Below are 17,718 nucleotides of genomic sequence, written 5' to 3' on the forward strand. Positions count from 1 at the left end.
GTGTTAGCTCACTCGAGTGTGCAAGCGTTGGCGTGTTTATAGACAATATGCTTACTTGTATTGAGGTTTGCAAATTGAATTAGGCTCCATGTGCATTCATAGACTGTAGGCCCAATATGTGTTTACACTAGAATATTTCACTTTGATTTAGACTCTGGATTGACATGATGGTTTGTTTCTTAATTACATGTTGGTTGTGTATCATGCTAGATAGCTTATTAAATCATAGGTGTTAGATTTTAAGACACTTGTTTATTCATACCAGTATGAAGTTATTCTAGTTTCATACTAGTTGTACCAGTATCATAGGTTGATGTGTATTTTAATTATAATGCACCATTCTCTGTATAGTCTCACATTGTAATTTATACTAAAATATATGTTAACTAAAAAACAAGGGAAGTTTATGAAATAAAAAAACTGCACAGAATGAATGCACAGGTCAGTCCATCTTACTGTTGGAATGAAACGACTACTTTTTGGAGTCATTTCAACAAACTGACAAATTTGATGCACATACATTGTTGAAAAGGCTATGAGCTAGGAAAAACTAAATGGAACAGAAAAAAACTGCTTTCTCCTTTGGGAACAGGTAGCATACTCCTAAAGGAAATCTATACACACACACACACACACACACACACACACACACACACACACACACACACACACACACACACAGACATGCATACATATATATATATATAGTTAAAGTGTTCTCTTTCGCTGGTGCTGTGTCTGTCTCCACTCTGCATTAATGTATGTGTCTGAAGGCCTTTTTGTATGTGGGTAGGCCATTGTGAGGGCTCTCCCTGTAATGTCTGGACCTCATGGCTGATGATTGTGGACATGATTATGTAAGCACGTGTGAACTGGACTGCTGCTCTTACGCAGACTGTTTTCTGAGATAAAAATATTTTTTATTTAAAGCAATCTTAAAGTGAGCATACAATCTCTCTCTCTCAAGTATTATTGTATGAAGACACATTAATACTTCACATTACAGCATCAATTAACATTACAACACTTCTACCATTGAGTTCTCATCATGAGAATCTGTGGACTGTAGTTATTGGATTTGTACAATCCCTGATTATTGCTTACAAAACTGTGATGAGTCCGTGCAGTCCTGCAGTTATCAGTCACGCCGTGGAAGGATTTAGGTTCAGAACAAGGACTCCATTTGATTATTACAGTCACAAAATGACTCACAATAAAATTACATGCATATGCATAAAGTGCTCAGTTGTACTAGTAGCAGTCATTACACTGAGCAAAAAATATATTGTAACTTTTAGCATTAACTTTTGTTGGTTTGTTTAAGTAGACATATGGTACTTGTACATTATAGTGTGTGTGTACATAATACTGCCTTTATACTAATGTGAGTGCACTTTAACAAAAAAAAATTAAAAAGCAAACTGAGTCATGGAGAAGTTCTCTTCATAGCCCGCCCTATCATGGGTGTGACTGGGATAACTCAGGGCTGGAGAACAGCTCCCCTGGTGGTCAACTGTGGAACTTAGACTGTGCAGCGCACACAAGCAGCTGATGCCCCAGCCGTGATGCGTGCTGGGATGTACAGGCTGGCCCACATGACGAAGGCCTCTGTGCTCCTTGCTGCACTTGCACACTGCAGAAAGATGTGCATCAGCAGCCAGGCTATTGAGCAACATTCACCACAGCTGATGTGAGACATGATGTGACCCTGATAACATCCACCGTTCTCTGGGAGAATCTCATCTCCGGCTCCACAGCCGTTGAGAAGACAAACGCTACCATCAAGCTGTGAGTTAACCGTCCTCCTCATCAGTACTTCCACATGGAGAGAAATGCTCGTCCTCGAATAAGTCAAACCCTCATGTCTCGGTGTCCCCAGTGAAGCCGTCCCCGCCTCCCCTGCAGTGCACAACCCTGCTGCTCGTGACTGCAGAATTGAACAAACTGGCTTCACGATATCAAGCACATGCCAATATAAAAGTAGTACTGTCCCACTGTGCTAAAAGCCCACACGCCCCTGTCCTGAGATCAGAGGGAGCACTGTTCTCTCTACCCCAGACCCATGACACTTTATTCATTGTACCTGTGGACAACAGAACACTGTGGCACAAAGCATTGAGTGAATCGGACCACTTGAGTAACATCTTTGCAAGGGTTTCTCATTACACTGCAGGGACCTCTGCCAGATGGAGGTGGTTAGTGCACTTCCAGAATGTTCTTGCCTGCTTTTTTTTTGTTGAAGCAAAGTCTGCACACCGCACCTCACCCCAGACATCACTGAACACACAATGACAGTCCAGGAGAGTCGGCCTAACGCTGAACGCCTGCTACACCTTTGTTCCCTCCTTCGGAATTGGACATGCCAAATATGTGATGGGCGAAGCACAAGCAGGCATCATGTGAGACGGTACATCCTAGCCACGGTCTAGACTGGCACCGGCCCGCAAGTTCCTCACAGGCTGTCCAAATGGGGGCTTTAGATAACTACTTAAATTTGACCGTGATGGACATGGCAGAGCTGGAGGCTGGAGAGTGTCATGTCGGGATTTTGTGCGGGATGTACGTTTGTCCCCGTCACCCTTTGCTCGGTGATGGCTGATCTACTTTGGTGGACCCTAAAGAGAGCGCGCACTGACTTTGAGGCTGTTTTCATAGAGCCACCTTGAAGATTTAGCTATCCAAAAAAGCAAATCATGTAATCCTGTAAAATTATTTTTGCTCCGTAAACTCCTGTGACTAGCCACAAATAGGCTATAACTCGCCTGGTGCTTGCTAATCGGTGTCAGTTAGATGGGGAAACCCCCACCAGAAACCACCCATAGACACGCCCTCCCAAGACACAAACATAGACACGCCCTTTTCTCAACCACAGACACACACCCAATAAAAACATTAAATATAACCTTACTTAACATAAATTGACAGTGATGACACTAAATCACCAAGGTGGTCAATGTTGACCACTACAGAATAACTATATTTGCACACATTTAGGAAATGTCAGCTTGAAGCATCACAGCTGTTTGTGGGGCCTCTGCAGACGTGGGGATTCGTTTGAATCTAGGTCACAGCGGATTTGCCTTCTCACGTGCCTCCTGGCTTCTGTGTTTATTAGCAACATGGATCTTCAGCGCTCTGTTCCTCTACCTGCCATGCGTGACTGCTGTTCCCGTTTGCTTGGTTTTCCAGTGACGCGGTTGGCTTGGCTGCTGACAGTTGGCAGTGTCACTTCCTCTTCACTGGAGTGATTAGTAATCACCCGGGAGAAAGATTATGTACTAGCAACACAGGCTAAGTTCAGTAGAGTTTTGTGATGTGTTTAAAATGAACAGTTTACAACTGAAGCAGTATCCAACACGACCAGGTATATGGTCAGCCCTTAATGATGACCCTGCTGGGGTAATAAACACGCAGTGTCATCAGGACAGGGGCGCTACTGCACGCTATTTCACTTTATCATCAGCCTCTTACTTCCTGCATCTTGATCTTTTATGTTTGTTTGCTGGTAAATATGTGTTCTATAAGTGGAATCGTGGCATCATCATGCGTGCCAAAACTCAAATTCCAATATGGTGCTTGTTAGGTAAATTTCATTGATCGTTTACTGATTCTTGGCATCCTTAACATTTATCTACCGATCAGGGTTAGGCAGTGTAGTGTAATGGAATTACTATTATGAGTTTTGATGATTGCTTGGTTGTGAGAATTTCATACACATCATCTTCATTGTGTGTGTGTGTGTGTGTGTGTGTGTGTGTGTGTGTGTGTGTGTGTGTGTGTGTGTGTGTGTGTGTTCGTTCGTTCACCTTTGACCTTACTCTCTTTCTTTTTTTTTTTCCTCTCAGGTCATTAAGCTGAAGCAGAACAAGGACTCTGTGTATTTCAGAGATGGTGTGCGTCGCATTGATTTTGTCCTGTCCTATGTTGATGACAAAGATGGAGACAAGAAGGCGGTATGTCCCTGATGCAGTGGGGACACAACAGTGGGACGGTCCCCCCGCCCCCGGAGAAACACATCCTGTGATCATATCTACATGTCATGATACAAGCACACCACTGCTTTTACAGTTGATGAGTTGAGTTAATGCTGACTGCCCCGTGGTGTGTGGGGGTTGAGAAATTGCAGGCAGGCGTCATATGACCATCGGTGGTGTTTACGCCATGCAACCAGCAGTGGAGGAACAGAAACGCCTCTGGGTTGTCTCTGCCCCAGCTATCGCGGTTTCTGCACTTACCAAGTTCAGCTTCACAGATAAATCCTGGAATCTGTTCTCAAAAACGGCCTTCGTCTCTGCCTTTCACACTGCGATGGCTGTCGGGGCTCAGTAGTGTACAACATAACCAGCATATTCTGTCTCGCATGCGGAGAATCTCACCTGATCACACACACCTGTTTATTTATTATCATTATTTGATCATGAATCACTGAGTCCTTCGTCCTCATAATGTGTGGGCTGATTTGAGATCAGTAGCCTCTCGGGTTCAGGCGGGTTGGTTCACTAGAAGGTTCTGCTGGCCGGCTTGTGGGACTTGTTTATGTCACACGGGCTCTACTTGCAGCTCTGGTTTCTTTTGATGTACAACACCGCAACACCACTGCTGTTGCTGGCTGGGTTGGTTTCATGTTATTACATTAGCAGCTCCAGGAACACCGTATCAGAACACGTTCCTGTATCTCTGTACAACACAGAGCCAGGCGAGGTAGCCTTATCCACAATGTGCTGACACGACCGCATGTTTTCCTTATGACCAAGCAGGTATGCCCAGTACAACTGATTAGTTATTTGAAGACTAATTGATTTAATAAGCGGAATGGGGGTGCAGCCCTCAAGTATGTTTAGTAGTGTTATTTTCCTTGGAGAAAGGGCTCAAGTCCTGGTACAGACAGCTTCTGAGTGGCTCTATGGATTCATATAAAGGCAATTGATATAAAATTACATGCATCATGAGTAGTCATCTTGTTTTATGTTGTTTAGGCTGCCCTGCCTTGGGGGGGGGGGGGGGGGGGGGGGGGGGGGGGGGGGGCTTGCTAGTTTAATAGTATATATTTGTGTATGTTTTTATGTATTTGCATGTGCTTGTGTATGCATGTGTTTTTTTGCATATTATTTGCAGGAGAGGAGAAAGGAGTTTGAGGCCAACCTGGAGAAGATTGGTCTCATGCTGGAAACTGAGGATAGATGGGTGAGATTCTGAGCTAAAATACACAGATGCCCGCCCCCTATAGGTCACAGAGGAAACAATCCACTAGCCATGCCCAGACTCTTCTGAGCTCAAATGCACAGAATCATAGCTCTGACAAACACTGATTATTACTTCTTCTTACAATTGTAGATATATTAATGCAGTGTTCAAATTATATGATTTCAACATTCGGTCACATAATATGTCGATCATTAGTGTTGTGCTCATCTATTACATCATTAATCAGGTCCTCCATTAATCGTCCTCTTTCTGCTTTCCTCTCCCGGCCGCCGGGCCCGAAGGAGTCGGACGACCAGAAGACCTACTACCTGAAGATCCACGCGCCGTGGAACGTGCTGGCCACGCATGCCGAAGTGCTGAAGATCAAAATGCCCTTCAAGGTCAGCGACATCCCCAAGGGCCGCGACGTCCCTCTGGAGTGTCTCACGCGGCCCTTCCGCCTGCCCCCCCACATCATGAAGCCCGAGCCCGACTACTTCACCGCGCCCTTCGACAACAGGAAGAAGGACTTTTTCATCGCCAACCTGGAGACCTTCTTCCCCCCCTCCACCCGCAACAGGATCGTGAGTTGGCGTGCACGTGCACTTGCGGGCCAGCACGAAGACGTGCGGTCTCTTGTCAGCTCGACACGCATGTTTGGAGCCTGTATGTTAATTATACAATAATATCGTACAAAAACTCTCCGGAACACTGCCGCAATAGTTTGGAGCTGCATAGTAAAACTTAGGAAGTCGTCCACAAGAGCGGGTAATCCCAGCAGATAACGTTGGGGTTACATCCCTGCGTTAGCCGAGCGAGGCACCGCGATGGGACCGCGAGGTTTTTGAGGTTTTTCGTTCGCTCTCGCAGGTGTATTACATCCTCACCCGCTGCCCCTACTACAAGGAGGGCCACAAAGAGAAGGAGAAGACGGGTATCAAACGACTGCTCAACAACGGCACCTACACCTCGGCCTACCCGCTCCACGACGTAAGGCCCCTCCTCGCGCACGCGGACCTCCGCTCCGCCTCCCCGCTCCGCCTCCCACGCTCCCCGTCCCGCTCCCCGTCCCGCTCATGGCGGAGGTGTGCTTTCTTCTTCCACTCTGCAGTGTTGCTATTGGGAGATGTCGGAAGACTGCGAGAGCGAGCGCCATCACCTCTACAGGCACTGGGCCCGCTTCCTGTGCTTCTACAAGCAGCAACCGCTCAACCTCATCAGGTGGGAGGAGCTCCTTTACGGAAATAAAAAAATTTATGTAATGAAATCTTTCAGAATGAGTTTTAAAACATATCAAAATAAAACTAATACTTAAACTCACCGGCCACTTTATTGGGTACACATGGCTAGTACCAGGTTGGACCCACTTTTGCCTTCAGAACTGCCTTAATCCTTTGTGGCATAAATTCAACAAGGTACTGGAAACATTCCTCAGAGACTCTGGTCCATATTGACATGAGAGCATCACGCAGTTGCTGCAGATTTGTCAGCTGCACATCCATGATGTGAATCTCCCGTTCCACCACATCCCAAAGTTGCTCTACTGGATTGAGATCTGGTGACTGTGGAGGCCATTCGTGTACAGTGAACTTATTGTCGTGCTCAAGAAACCAGTCTGGGATGATTCGCACTTTCACATGGCACATTATCCTGCTGGAAATGGCCATCAGAAGATGGGTTCACTGTGGTCATAAAGGGATGGACATGGTGAGCAACAATACTCAGGTAGGCTGTGGTGTTGACGTGATACTCAATTGGTACTAATGGTCCCAAAGTGTGCCAGGAAAACGCACCATTGCACCACCAGCCTGATCCGTTGATACAAGGCAGGATGGATCCATGCTTTTATGTTGTTGATGCCAAATTCTGACCCTACCATCTGAATGTCGCAGCAGAAATCATGACTCATCAGAACAGGCAATGTTTTTCCAATCTTCTATTGTCCAATTTTGGTGAGCCTGTGCATATTGTAGCCTCAGTTGCCTGTTGGGGTCTTCTGCTGTAGCCCATCCACCTCAAGGTTCAACATGTTGTGCATTCAGAGATGCTCTTCAGCATGCCTCGGTTGTACTGATTGGTTTTTTGAGTTACTGTTGCTGTTCTATCAGCTCGAACCAGTCTATCCATTCTCCTCTGACCTTTGGCATCAACAAGGCATTTGTGCCCACAGAACTGCCGCTCAATAGAGATGGTTGTGTATGAAAATCCCAGTAGATCAGCAGTTTCTGAAATATAGATTCATTCCCCACTCCCTTTATCCCTCAAAACACTGGAGGCATTTCCTCCAGAATGGTGGAGGCTCCATTTCTCACTGTGGTCCTGTTTTCCATTAAAGAGGCAAACTGAAGGCAAACGGTGTCTCCGCCAGTCTCACACCTTGATCTTGGTGTACCGCTGGGTGATTTCCGTGATCTTGCCCTCTTCTTTAGTGAATCAGGCTGCATTTTGTTGCATGTTACCACAAAGCAGGTTGCTGCAGTTTGGACGTTGCATCCTATGTTGTATTGAAACGATGTCAAATGAATTTCCTGTTGTGCCTTCGACAGGAAGTACTACGGTGAGAAGATTGGTATCTACTTTGCTTGGCTGGGCTTCTATACAGAAATGCTGTTCTTTGCTGCTCTGGTGGGAGTCATCTGCTTTGTCTATGGCCTGCTCACCATTGATGATAATATTACAAGGTTAGCGAAAACAAAACGGCTGCATTCTGTATATCAAATTTACTGCCCTCAGTAGATTTGATTAGCAAGTCTTTAGTAGGTATATTCATGGACCATGCAAATGCAAAACATTATTGATTATATTGATTATTATAACATTATTGCATAGGTGATTAAGATGCCTTAAAAATGTAAATATATATATATATATATATATATATATAAATATATTTATAAATATAAAACCACATATATAATGTGGTTGTAGTTATGTAGTTGTTTCATGTTTGGAAGTTTGAAATGATATACCTATCCAACTTATCCACTAACACACCTTGTGGTGCCTGCTGTCTCGTAGTCAGGAGATTTGTGACCCTAATATTGGCGGGAAGATCATCATGTGCGCTCTGTGTGATGATAAATGCACCTACTGGAAGCTTAGCTCATCGTGTCGGTCATCTTTGGTGAGTTAGCTTGATTGTTCATTAATGCCTAGACACCGCCCTGCCTTTCAGACATCAGCCCTTACATACATTACATGGACAAAAGTATCGGGACACCTGTTGATACTCGAAGGTGTTGCAGTCAGGGCTCCGTGTGGGCTGGTTATGACCTTCTGTTCAGCCGACCACACATTTATGGTCCTTGCACTGGGACACAGTCAGGCTGAAACAGAAGACCCCAAACCATTCCCACAAAATTGGACGCAAGTGTCTGGGTAACGCAGAAGTATTGAGATTTCCCTTCACTGGAACACCAGCCTCTACCAGCCCGTTAAAAACAGCCTCATCGCTTTATCATTCCTGTAACCAAATTTTACAGTTGGCACAAATCATGGCGATCAGGCCTTGTAACGTCGGCCTGGTGTTCACCAATTCCAGACTGATCCATCAGACTGGCCGATTGAGAAGCGTGATTGGTCGCTCCACAGATCTTGTTTCTACTGCTCCCGAGTCCAGTGGCTGGGCGTGTTACACCAGTCCATCCGACGCTTGGCATTGTGCTTGGTGGTTTAAGGCTTGCATGCATCTGCCCGTGCCATTAAGCTCCCAGCAGTGTTTGTGCTGATGCTGATCCTAGGGGCGGTGCGTCCCAATACTTTTGTTCATATAGTGTTTGTAAAGTCATTGAGTTATTGAGTGTTGCAAATTGCATTTAGGCCACATCAGTGACCAACACACACATTAATGTGGGTCTCTCTTCATTTTACAGCAATCCCATATGTTTGACAATGAAGGAACTGTGTTCTTTGCCATGTTCATGGGAATCTGGGGTGAGTTTGTGTACTCACAGCGATGAAAATCAATGCCAACAGTGCCACCTGCTGTTGGAATAGTAATATAGCAGTCTGAAAGCCAGATGGCTAATGAACTCACCCTTAGAGGGAAATTTATGAATGAATTGGACGAAGCAAGACTAATTTGAAATATTTGTTAGGTTGTTTTTGTTCTCTTAGATCAATTAAATTAATTAGATTAATTGCTTAATTCTCAATTGCAGCACTGCACTTTGGCTTTGTAATCTTTCAGATGATGCATGAGGGTAATGTTAATTACAGGATCTGGAACACCCTTGTCCCAATAATAACAGTATGCACAAGTAGTTAATTTACAGCCACACTGCACTGGCATTTGTTCAGTGACAACAGACAAAGCTTTCATTACTGCTGGTTATTGATGTGCTTTATGGGAATGTTTCATTATCCAACTTCACATTTTTTTTTTTTATTACTACAATTTTACTTTTTTCAAATGACTTTTTTCTCTCTCCTCCTCTCTCTCTCTCTCTCTCTCTCTCTCTCAATCACCACATCTTTCTCTCCCTCACCCCATCTTTCTCCCTCTCTCCCTCCCCCCCCCCCCCCCCTCTCTCTCTCTCTCTCTCTCTCTCTCTCTCTCTCTCCCCTCTCAATCACCCCATCTTTCTCTCCCTCACCCCCATCTTTCTCCCTCTCCCCCCCCCTCTCTGTCCCCCCCCCCCCCCTCTCTCTCTCTCTCTCTCTCTCTCTCTCTCTCTCTCTCTCTCTCTCTCTCTCTCTCTCTCTCTCTCTCTCTCTCTCTCTCTCTCTCTCTCAGTCACCCTGTTCCTGGAGCTGTGGAAGAGAAGGCAGGCCAGGCTGGAGTATGAGTGGGATCTCGTGGACTTTGAGGAGGAGCAACAGCAGCTGCAGATAAGGCCCGAGTTTGAGCTGAAGTGCACAGATCGCCGCCTCAACCACATCACCCAGGTGCCACGCCCCCTCGTGCCACGCCCCCTCGTGGCAGCTCAGATATTGGGATGATCTTTTCCAAACACCTGCAGCATCAGGTGTGCAGGGACTAGCCTGCATGTACAGGGCGGTTGTGTTAGTCACTCACACACTGATTGCTAACAGGAACAGGAGCCATACCTGCCCTTCACCAGCAGATGTGCGCGCTTCTGTGTGTCTGGAGCTACAGTTCTCTTCTGGGTGAGACGCTCATTCATCCAGCAATACAGCAACACAGATGCATCCCAGCAGACAACACCAAAACCACAAGAATAAAGTTCCAAAAATAATGGATGCCTTTCACTTAACTGTAGTCTCTCTCTCTCTCTCTCTCTCTCTCTCTCTCTCTCTCTCTCTCTCTCTCTCTCTCTCTCTCTCTCTCTCTGTCTCTCTTTGTCTCTCTCTCTCTCTCTCTCTCTCTCTCTCTCTCTCTCTCTCGGTTCCTTAGACGTGCATGGTTGTGGCATGCGTCACAGGCGTGATCGCGTACAGGTTGGCCGTCTACGCCACCTTTGCCACCTTCATGAAGGAGAGCCCCACCAACAAGATCCAGCTGGTGGGGCCGCTCATCACGCCCCAGCTGGCCACGTCCGTCACCGCATCCTGCATCAACTTCGCACTCATCCTCGTCCTCAACTTCTTCTACGAATATGTTGCCATCTGGATCACAGATATGGGTAGAGCAGTCATTTTAATGTTGGTCACATTTCTTATGACGTTACCATACTTTATTTCATCACCATTGCATGTTTTTTAAGACCATTTTGTTTTTGTTTTGCTATTTGGTTTGTGTACTTATGTTTTAGCTTCGTGCTGTTATTGGAGCTAAAAGAAAAATCCTACATAAATCAGGATTATGCTAAACTGAGTATAACTTGCATCTACTCACAAGATCAGAGTTTTATATGTTCACGCAAGAGCAATATAGCAAAATGTTTTGCATGTCATTCACGTACTGGACGTTGCGTCTCAGCGTGTGTATGAACGCTTCAACATTCACAACGTCTACCGTTGGATTATTAGTTTGCAGTCAGTGAGGGCTTATTCATCTCCTCTCTGCTTGATTTGTCCTACAGAAATCCCAAAGACGCACTTGGAGTACGAGAACAAACTGACCACCAAGATGTTCATGTTTCAGTTCGTCAACTACTACTCCTCCTGTTTCTACGTGGCCTTCTTTAAGGGCAAGTTCGTGGGTTATCCAGGCAAATACACCTACATGTTTGGCAGCTGGACTCAACTGAGAAATGAGGAGGTGAGGTTCTTCATCTTTAGTGTTTTTTGTCAATGTGAAAACTAGAACAGGTGTAAAACTTTCACTGGACACCAATTGCTGTGACGCATACAGGTGAAATTTATGTTATGGTAATTAAAAAAATTACTGCTGCTGTCTACCGGAGCGCTTTGACTGAGGACTGAATACTTAAACTGATGACCAAACACTTAAGACACTTTAGCAAGGTTTTGTGGTTGCTTTGCAACTGATGCGTGGAGACCTCTTTCACGTATGCTATATGCTTCAGTAAGAGCCCAGTAATATATCCAGAATCTCTGTAAAAACTGCCCTTTACCACCACGCTACAGAGTTCTGTGTTTGTGTCTCCCGCGTCATGTGTTCTACTGCGTGTGTCCAACGTTTTTGTCAACGTTTTTGTCCAAAGTCTCAGCTCTGCTGTACTCCTTTAGATTCGCCGTCGTCATTGGCGATGCCATTGCCATTGGCGATGCCTTGAAATGGGTTCGCTCTGGTGGAAATCAGTGACTTGTTTATATGCACCCTAAGTGCAGCTTCTGGACATGACCATCTACGCCTGCTTTCAAGCAAGATGTGTGAATGTGTGTTGGTTATCATAGCAGAAAACACTCCCAGAAGGCCTTTGGTTGCGAGCCATGTTTGGTTCTTGTCTTTTTAATGCATTGTTAAGAGTCCAGCCCCCTTTTTCAGGCTTTGAGCACTGTTAGAGTGACTTGTGTTACGGCCCAGATGACCCCAGCTCGCTAGTCGGGCCGAGACATAAAAATATAACATAAATAAAGAAGAGAAAGGAAAAATATTGGGCGACACTGAACTGCGTTCATTGGCTACTTGCCATTAATTTATTTGTTGGGTATATGGATATTTATAATATTTAATACAATAATACTTATAATAATAAAAATACAACACAAGAACTTCAGGCTGGGCCAAGGCCAACATAACAAACAAGACTACAACCCCCAATTCAACATAACTAACCTCATCAAAGGAAAAGCAAACCAAAATACAAATAACATAAGCTACCTCCCTCCCAAACCAGGAGAAAACAACCCCCAAAAGAATCAGCAGCCCAGCCCTACTAACACAAAACAAAACTTCCCCCTTCAAATATAATCCTCACAGATCTTCTATATAGTACACCATGTACACCATATACAAACATAACAAATAGACCAAAGTTAGAAGCAGTACGTCTCGAATCACGTAGCGATATGGTAACAGTACATCTCAAACCGCGTAGTGATACATCTCCTAATAAACCCGAATGATAGAAACCGTTTGTCCGAACAATCTCAGAACGGTAACCATAAATGCCAAACACAGCTCAGTATCCCCCAAGGACCAGCTGGAGTCCACTTTTCAAGACACCACAAGGCCCAGCTTCTTGCTCAAGGCGAGCTTTTAAAGACCCGCCATCCAATCTCGTCTCGCATCTCTGGCACCTGAGGTCAATTACGTTGTTGCGCCCTCTTCTGGAGAACCTGAAAACACAATAAATACAACACCAAAAGAAAACACAGAACCCCTAACTGTAACACTTGTCTTAGTATTGACCTGAGGGACTGCTGTCCTGCAGTGTTGACCAGTGTGACTGCTGTCCTGCAGTGTTGACCAGTGTGACTGCTGTCCTGCAGTGTTGACCAGTGTGACTGCTGTCCTGCAGTGTTGACCAGTGTGACTGCTGTCCTGCAGTGTTGACCAGTGTGACTGCTGTCTTTGCAGTGTTGACCTGTGTGACTGCTGTCTTTGCAGTGGTGACCTGTGTGACTGCTGTCTTTGCAGTGGTGACCTGTGTGACTGCTGTCTTTGCAGTGTGCTCCTGGGGGGTGCCTGATAGAGCTCACCACTCAGCTGGTGATCGTCATGGCCGGGAAACAGCTGGTGGGGAACATCCATGAAGCCCTGCTGCCGTGAGTGCCCCCTTCACCCAACGCTCTCTTCAGGGACCCTGTCCACGATGCTCGGATATCGTAACCGCATACGTCTCTCTGGCAACAGGTTGCTGAAGAACTGGTGGTCCAGCAGGAAGGGGAGGGGTCACGGCAAGACCAGTCGATGGGAGAAGGACCACGACCTGCAGAACTTCAGCCAGTTCGGGCTCTTCTACGAGTATTTGGAGATGGGTGAGAGTTTAGTCATGCGTGCATGTCCTGAGGTGCTACTGTGTACTAATGGTGCACAGTTTAGTGGAACTTTAAAGGCAGAGTGATTACACACTAAAGGCAAGTTTATATGTGTATCTGGGAATTGGCACACGCTGTTGTATCCGGGTAAACTCGGCATAGTGTAGACTCTGACTTAATGATGGGTCAGGCGTGCTTCATAGCATCTGATCAGTAGAATTTCCCCAGGCAGCCAGAGGGTGCAGTCTGAGCAGACCAGTCATGTAAGTCATTACTGTCTGTTTTTGTGTTGTTTAGTGATCCAGTTTGGCTTCATCACGTTGTTCGTGGCGTCCTTCCCCCTGGCTCCCCTCCTCGCTCTCTTCAACAACATCCTGGAGGTCCGGGTGGACGCCTGGAAGTTCACCACCCAGTTCCGCCGGCCCGTGGCAGCTAAGGCGCGCAACATCGGGGCCTGGCAGGAGATCCTGAACGTCGTGGCCATCTTGTCCGTAGTCACAAATGTGAGCAGTAACAACCCAGTGGTCTGCATTTTATGTTCAACCCCGTTGATTTGAATGTACTGCCAAAATAAATGCTTTATAATGCTGGATGTAATAACCCCTCAGTCATTATATGATTGCTGGACGAACATATAATATGTATCACTGATTTTAATTTGTTTGTTTTTTGTAGGAATTGTAATAAATTGGAATACGCTGCAATCGTCTGCCTTGCACATGCACTTGCTTATGTGACCTGTGCTTACTGTATGTGTGTGTGTTATGCAGCACTGCTTGTTTTAACATCCTGTGTGTGTGTGTGTGTGTCCTCCCCTCAGGCGTTCATCATGGCGTTCACCTCCGATATGATCCCCCGTCTGGTCTACCTGTATGCCTACCACCCCGGGAATGAGCCCACCATGAGGGGCTACATCAACAACAGCCTCTCCACCCATATACCAAAAGCCAACGAAACGAATCACCCCGAAGGGTTAAATGAGACTGTCTCTGTGTGCAGGTTTGTTTCAGAGGGTGTGTGCGCGCAATTGATGCTGTGCAATCATAATAAAGCAACAGTATGATTGTTGTAATGTGAATTGTTCTAGATATCGAGACTACCGGTACCCCCCAGGTCATGAGAAAGCGTACTCCCATACCATGCAGTTCTGGCATATTCTTGCAGCCAAAATGGCCTTCATCATCATCATGGAGGTAAGAACAGTGACGCATGCACCTGTTTTGTAACCATAATGTTTTGTGATGATGGTTTTCATTGTGGGCTGTGGATACAGCTTGGCATGTGCACGATGTAGAAGAAGGCGTTGACCACGGGCGCGTCCCTAACACGCTCTCGCTCTCACGGTTCCCCCAGCATGTCGTATTTGTGGTGAAGTTCTTCATCGCGTGGATGATCCCTGATGTCCCGTCGGAGGTGAAGGCACGAGTCAAGCGCGAGCGCTACCTGGTGCAGGATTACCTGCACAACTACGAGATGGAGAAGTTGAAGTTGCAACTGAGCCAGAGCTTCTACACCAACTCCGAGGCGACGGAGGCGCTCGTGCCCAGCCCTGACCAGTGCGAGGTCCCGTCGGAGTGTCCCCGAGGAACCCCGACCCTGCGGGACCACTCGGAGGGAACCACGTGCAGGACGGCAGACGGCCACGAGTAGCTCGTCCGTTTCCGGATGGCAGGCCACGTTTTTTCTTGCATGTGAGATCCAACACTTAGCTCCAGGCTCCAGACTTTATTGAGACTCCGCTTTCCACACAAACGAGGACGCTCTGAGTGCGCTGTGGGATCACTCGCAGCTAGTGGACCTGTCCTGTGCAGCACGCCGGCCGGGGTCGTGGTGCTCAAGCAGGCAGACGTACAGGCAGAAACCGTGGGACGAGTGTGGTGTCTCCAGGCAGGAGCTGTGGGACGAGTGTGGTGCCTGGCTTGGTCCATCCTGAAGCAGGCCGAGCAAACTGCCTTGTTATCCCTTCGTCATGCAGACTATAATCCTGTGAAAGCAAATAATCTTTTATTTTATTTATTTTTTTCTTTTCTAAGACTTCCTGTCGAGAAATTGTTTATTACCTTTTTAACTTCTGCTGTTGTGCTAGTCTGAAGAAGCAGTGTGGATGCCATGCTGTTATCTGATCAGGACTGAAAAGGTTGAAACTTCAGATCTATGCTCGGACCAGTAGCATGCTTCGTCCAACATCTCCATTACGTTCCGCATCAATCAGAAGGCTACAAACTGCCCTACAAACTGTGAATTTTAGCTTCAGCGTTCTTTTGCCAAACAGACTCCTGCTGGTTCATTAGTTCTGTGATACAGCAGTTTACACATATTCTTTTGTGTAAACGGCTCTTCTAAAGGAACCCAGTGTCCATGGAAACACTCCTGTCACAATGATCAAGTGTTTGTTTAGTACTTTGTCCACTCTGGCTACACTCGTGTCGTGGCATCCTGTTCTTCTCACCGCCGTGTTCTAAACCCAATAGTGTGGGCCTGTATTTAACATCGTATGAAACAACTTTGGATTTGTGTGTTGCATTAAATGTGGGCGCGAAATGTGGCAATATGTACAACACATTAAACAGAGTCCACTGTTATCTCTGAACTGTAGATGGCTGGATATGAGCACGTGTTGTGTATTTACAGGATGATTACATAGGCTGACTAACTCAGCGTGCCAAAGTCTTCTTCAGCAGACTCACCCATGTGTCTTACTTTTAGATTGAACATGTGACGTGTGTGAAATATTGGCTCCTTTAAAAAGAGTTAAATCATCCTCTGTCTCTTATGGGTCTGTTTGTAGTTTTGCTGACAGTCCACAGGAGCTCCAGCCATTGGTATGGTCCTTACTTTCATGATTCAAATCCCACGTAATGATCTACCCACTGGTTCATCTGAACAAGTCAATTTGCTAAGTCAGGTTATCACTAAATAAAAGTCTTGCCATTCTGTCAGTGCTAGTCAGAATACCTTTAGGAAAATGCAATGAATCCTTGCAAGATTCAAGATCTTTTTCTTCGAACCACACTAAGATGAACAGGCAGAGGTTGAAGTATCTGCTCTAGAGGCATATGTATTGTGCCATCTTGGATTCCTCTTCTGATGCTGTCTATGTATTATTTCTACATTTGTAGTTCCCAAATCGTGTGTTCACTTGCTTGTACTGTTGGGTTGGTTCTATGGCAGTGTATTGGGTTTCAGACAAGGGAGTTCCTTTCATAATCAGAGATGTATACAGTCATGCCAATGTGCACGACACAGTACAAGTTCACTAAAACTATTCGGGACCCGTGTGCAATCTGCATGTGATGTGAAATGAGTTTAGATAAATGTCATTTTGTATATATGGGCTTACAATCATGTCTTTTATGTTGTATTTTGAATGCAGTGTTTTATATATAATTCATTACTTCCCTTTTGTGGTCAAATGTGACTTGTGAATTACTTTAAAATTACATTTAGTTTAAATATTTTGTTATAAGAGCATATGTGTATAAAGCTCTGTTTAAACTGTGTGATAGGATTAAGATGTCCTTAAATGTAAAACAAACTTTCTCAGCCAAGTTAATCTTCCAAAAATATAACAAGGAGTTTGATCAGAATAGCTGACAGTATTTGCTATTGTCTGTTTTGTTTTCATCTGTGCATATTTGGGACCATGTAAATAATGCCTGCATTTGCCTTACAACACTTGTTTACTCTTGGGAAATTAGGATTGCTAGCAAGTTATAAAAAATATTTATTCATTTTTAAATATTGGTGCTATAGGCCATTTTACTTTATTTTATCTTTTTTTAATTTGATTTTTACAAAAGGTGAGATCTGCTTGTTACAATGTCCTTGCTTTAGTCTTCTTGTTGCTTTAATTGTATTGGTCATTGTGAAAGGAACCTATATTTTTCTTTTGTAAGAAAGTATTTACTTGCATTCCAGAGGAATTGTGCCAAATAAAAAAAAACCGTTTGGAGAAATCGAAAACGTGCTCGTGTGATCATGTGCAGGAGACGCGTGTCTCGTTTTGTAGCCAGAGCGTTTGCGTGTTTTATGTTTGGATAAAGAACGCTAGGTGGCGACATTAGTTCACTTATAGCATCTCCAACTACCTGTTCATGTGCCTTCTGACATGATCAGTGTTCCTATAAATCTGTATTTCTGCACTCTTTGATATAACATGACTTACAAAATGACCGTTTACACACCCTAGATAATGTGCAAATGAATAGTGAAATAAGCCAAGTTCGTCTTGGTGTATTTTAGTGA

The 17,718-nt window shown here is 45.2% G+C and overlaps 1 protein-coding gene across 5 annotated transcripts in view; it reads left to right on the top strand.

Annotated features, from left to right (window-relative positions):
- Positions 1–17,445, top strand: part of ano5b (anoctamin 5b) — a 35,481-nt gene extending 18,036 nt beyond the window's left edge. For all 5 annotated transcript variants that reach the window (XM_076998557.1, XM_076998563.1, XM_076998540.1 and 2 more), the window contains 18 exons: positions 3,846–3,953; positions 5,116–5,184; positions 5,487–5,768; positions 6,055–6,174; positions 6,296–6,405; positions 7,731–7,865; positions 8,203–8,308; positions 9,057–9,117; positions 9,920–10,071; positions 10,219–10,293; positions 10,541–10,769; positions 11,169–11,347; positions 13,163–13,260; positions 13,349–13,473; positions 13,771–13,976; positions 14,294–14,472; positions 14,561–14,666; positions 14,827–17,445. In XM_076998557.1, coding sequence (XP_076854672.1) covers positions 3,846–3,953; positions 5,116–5,184; positions 5,487–5,768; positions 6,055–6,174; positions 6,296–6,405; positions 7,731–7,865; positions 8,203–8,308; positions 9,057–9,117; positions 9,920–10,071; positions 10,219–10,293; positions 10,541–10,769; positions 11,169–11,347; positions 13,163–13,260; positions 13,349–13,473; positions 13,771–13,976; positions 14,294–14,472; positions 14,561–14,666; positions 14,827–15,123 — 2,637 coding nt within the window. In that variant the 3' untranslated portion in view covers positions 15,124–17,445. The remainder of the gene's footprint in view (positions 1–3,845; positions 3,954–5,115; positions 5,185–5,486; positions 5,769–6,054; positions 6,175–6,295; positions 6,406–7,730; positions 7,866–8,202; positions 8,309–9,056; positions 9,118–9,919; positions 10,072–10,218; positions 10,294–10,540; positions 10,770–11,168; positions 11,348–13,162; positions 13,261–13,348; positions 13,474–13,770; positions 13,977–14,293; positions 14,473–14,560; positions 14,667–14,826) is intronic.
- Positions 17,446–17,718: the final 273 nt, after the last annotated feature.

Source organism: Brachyhypopomus gauderio, chromosome 1, assembly GCF_052324685.1.
Source record: "Brachyhypopomus gauderio isolate BG-103 chromosome 1, BGAUD_0.2, whole genome shotgun sequence".
Classification (NCBI taxonomy): Eukaryota; Metazoa; Chordata; class Actinopteri; order Gymnotiformes; family Hypopomidae; genus Brachyhypopomus; species Brachyhypopomus gauderio.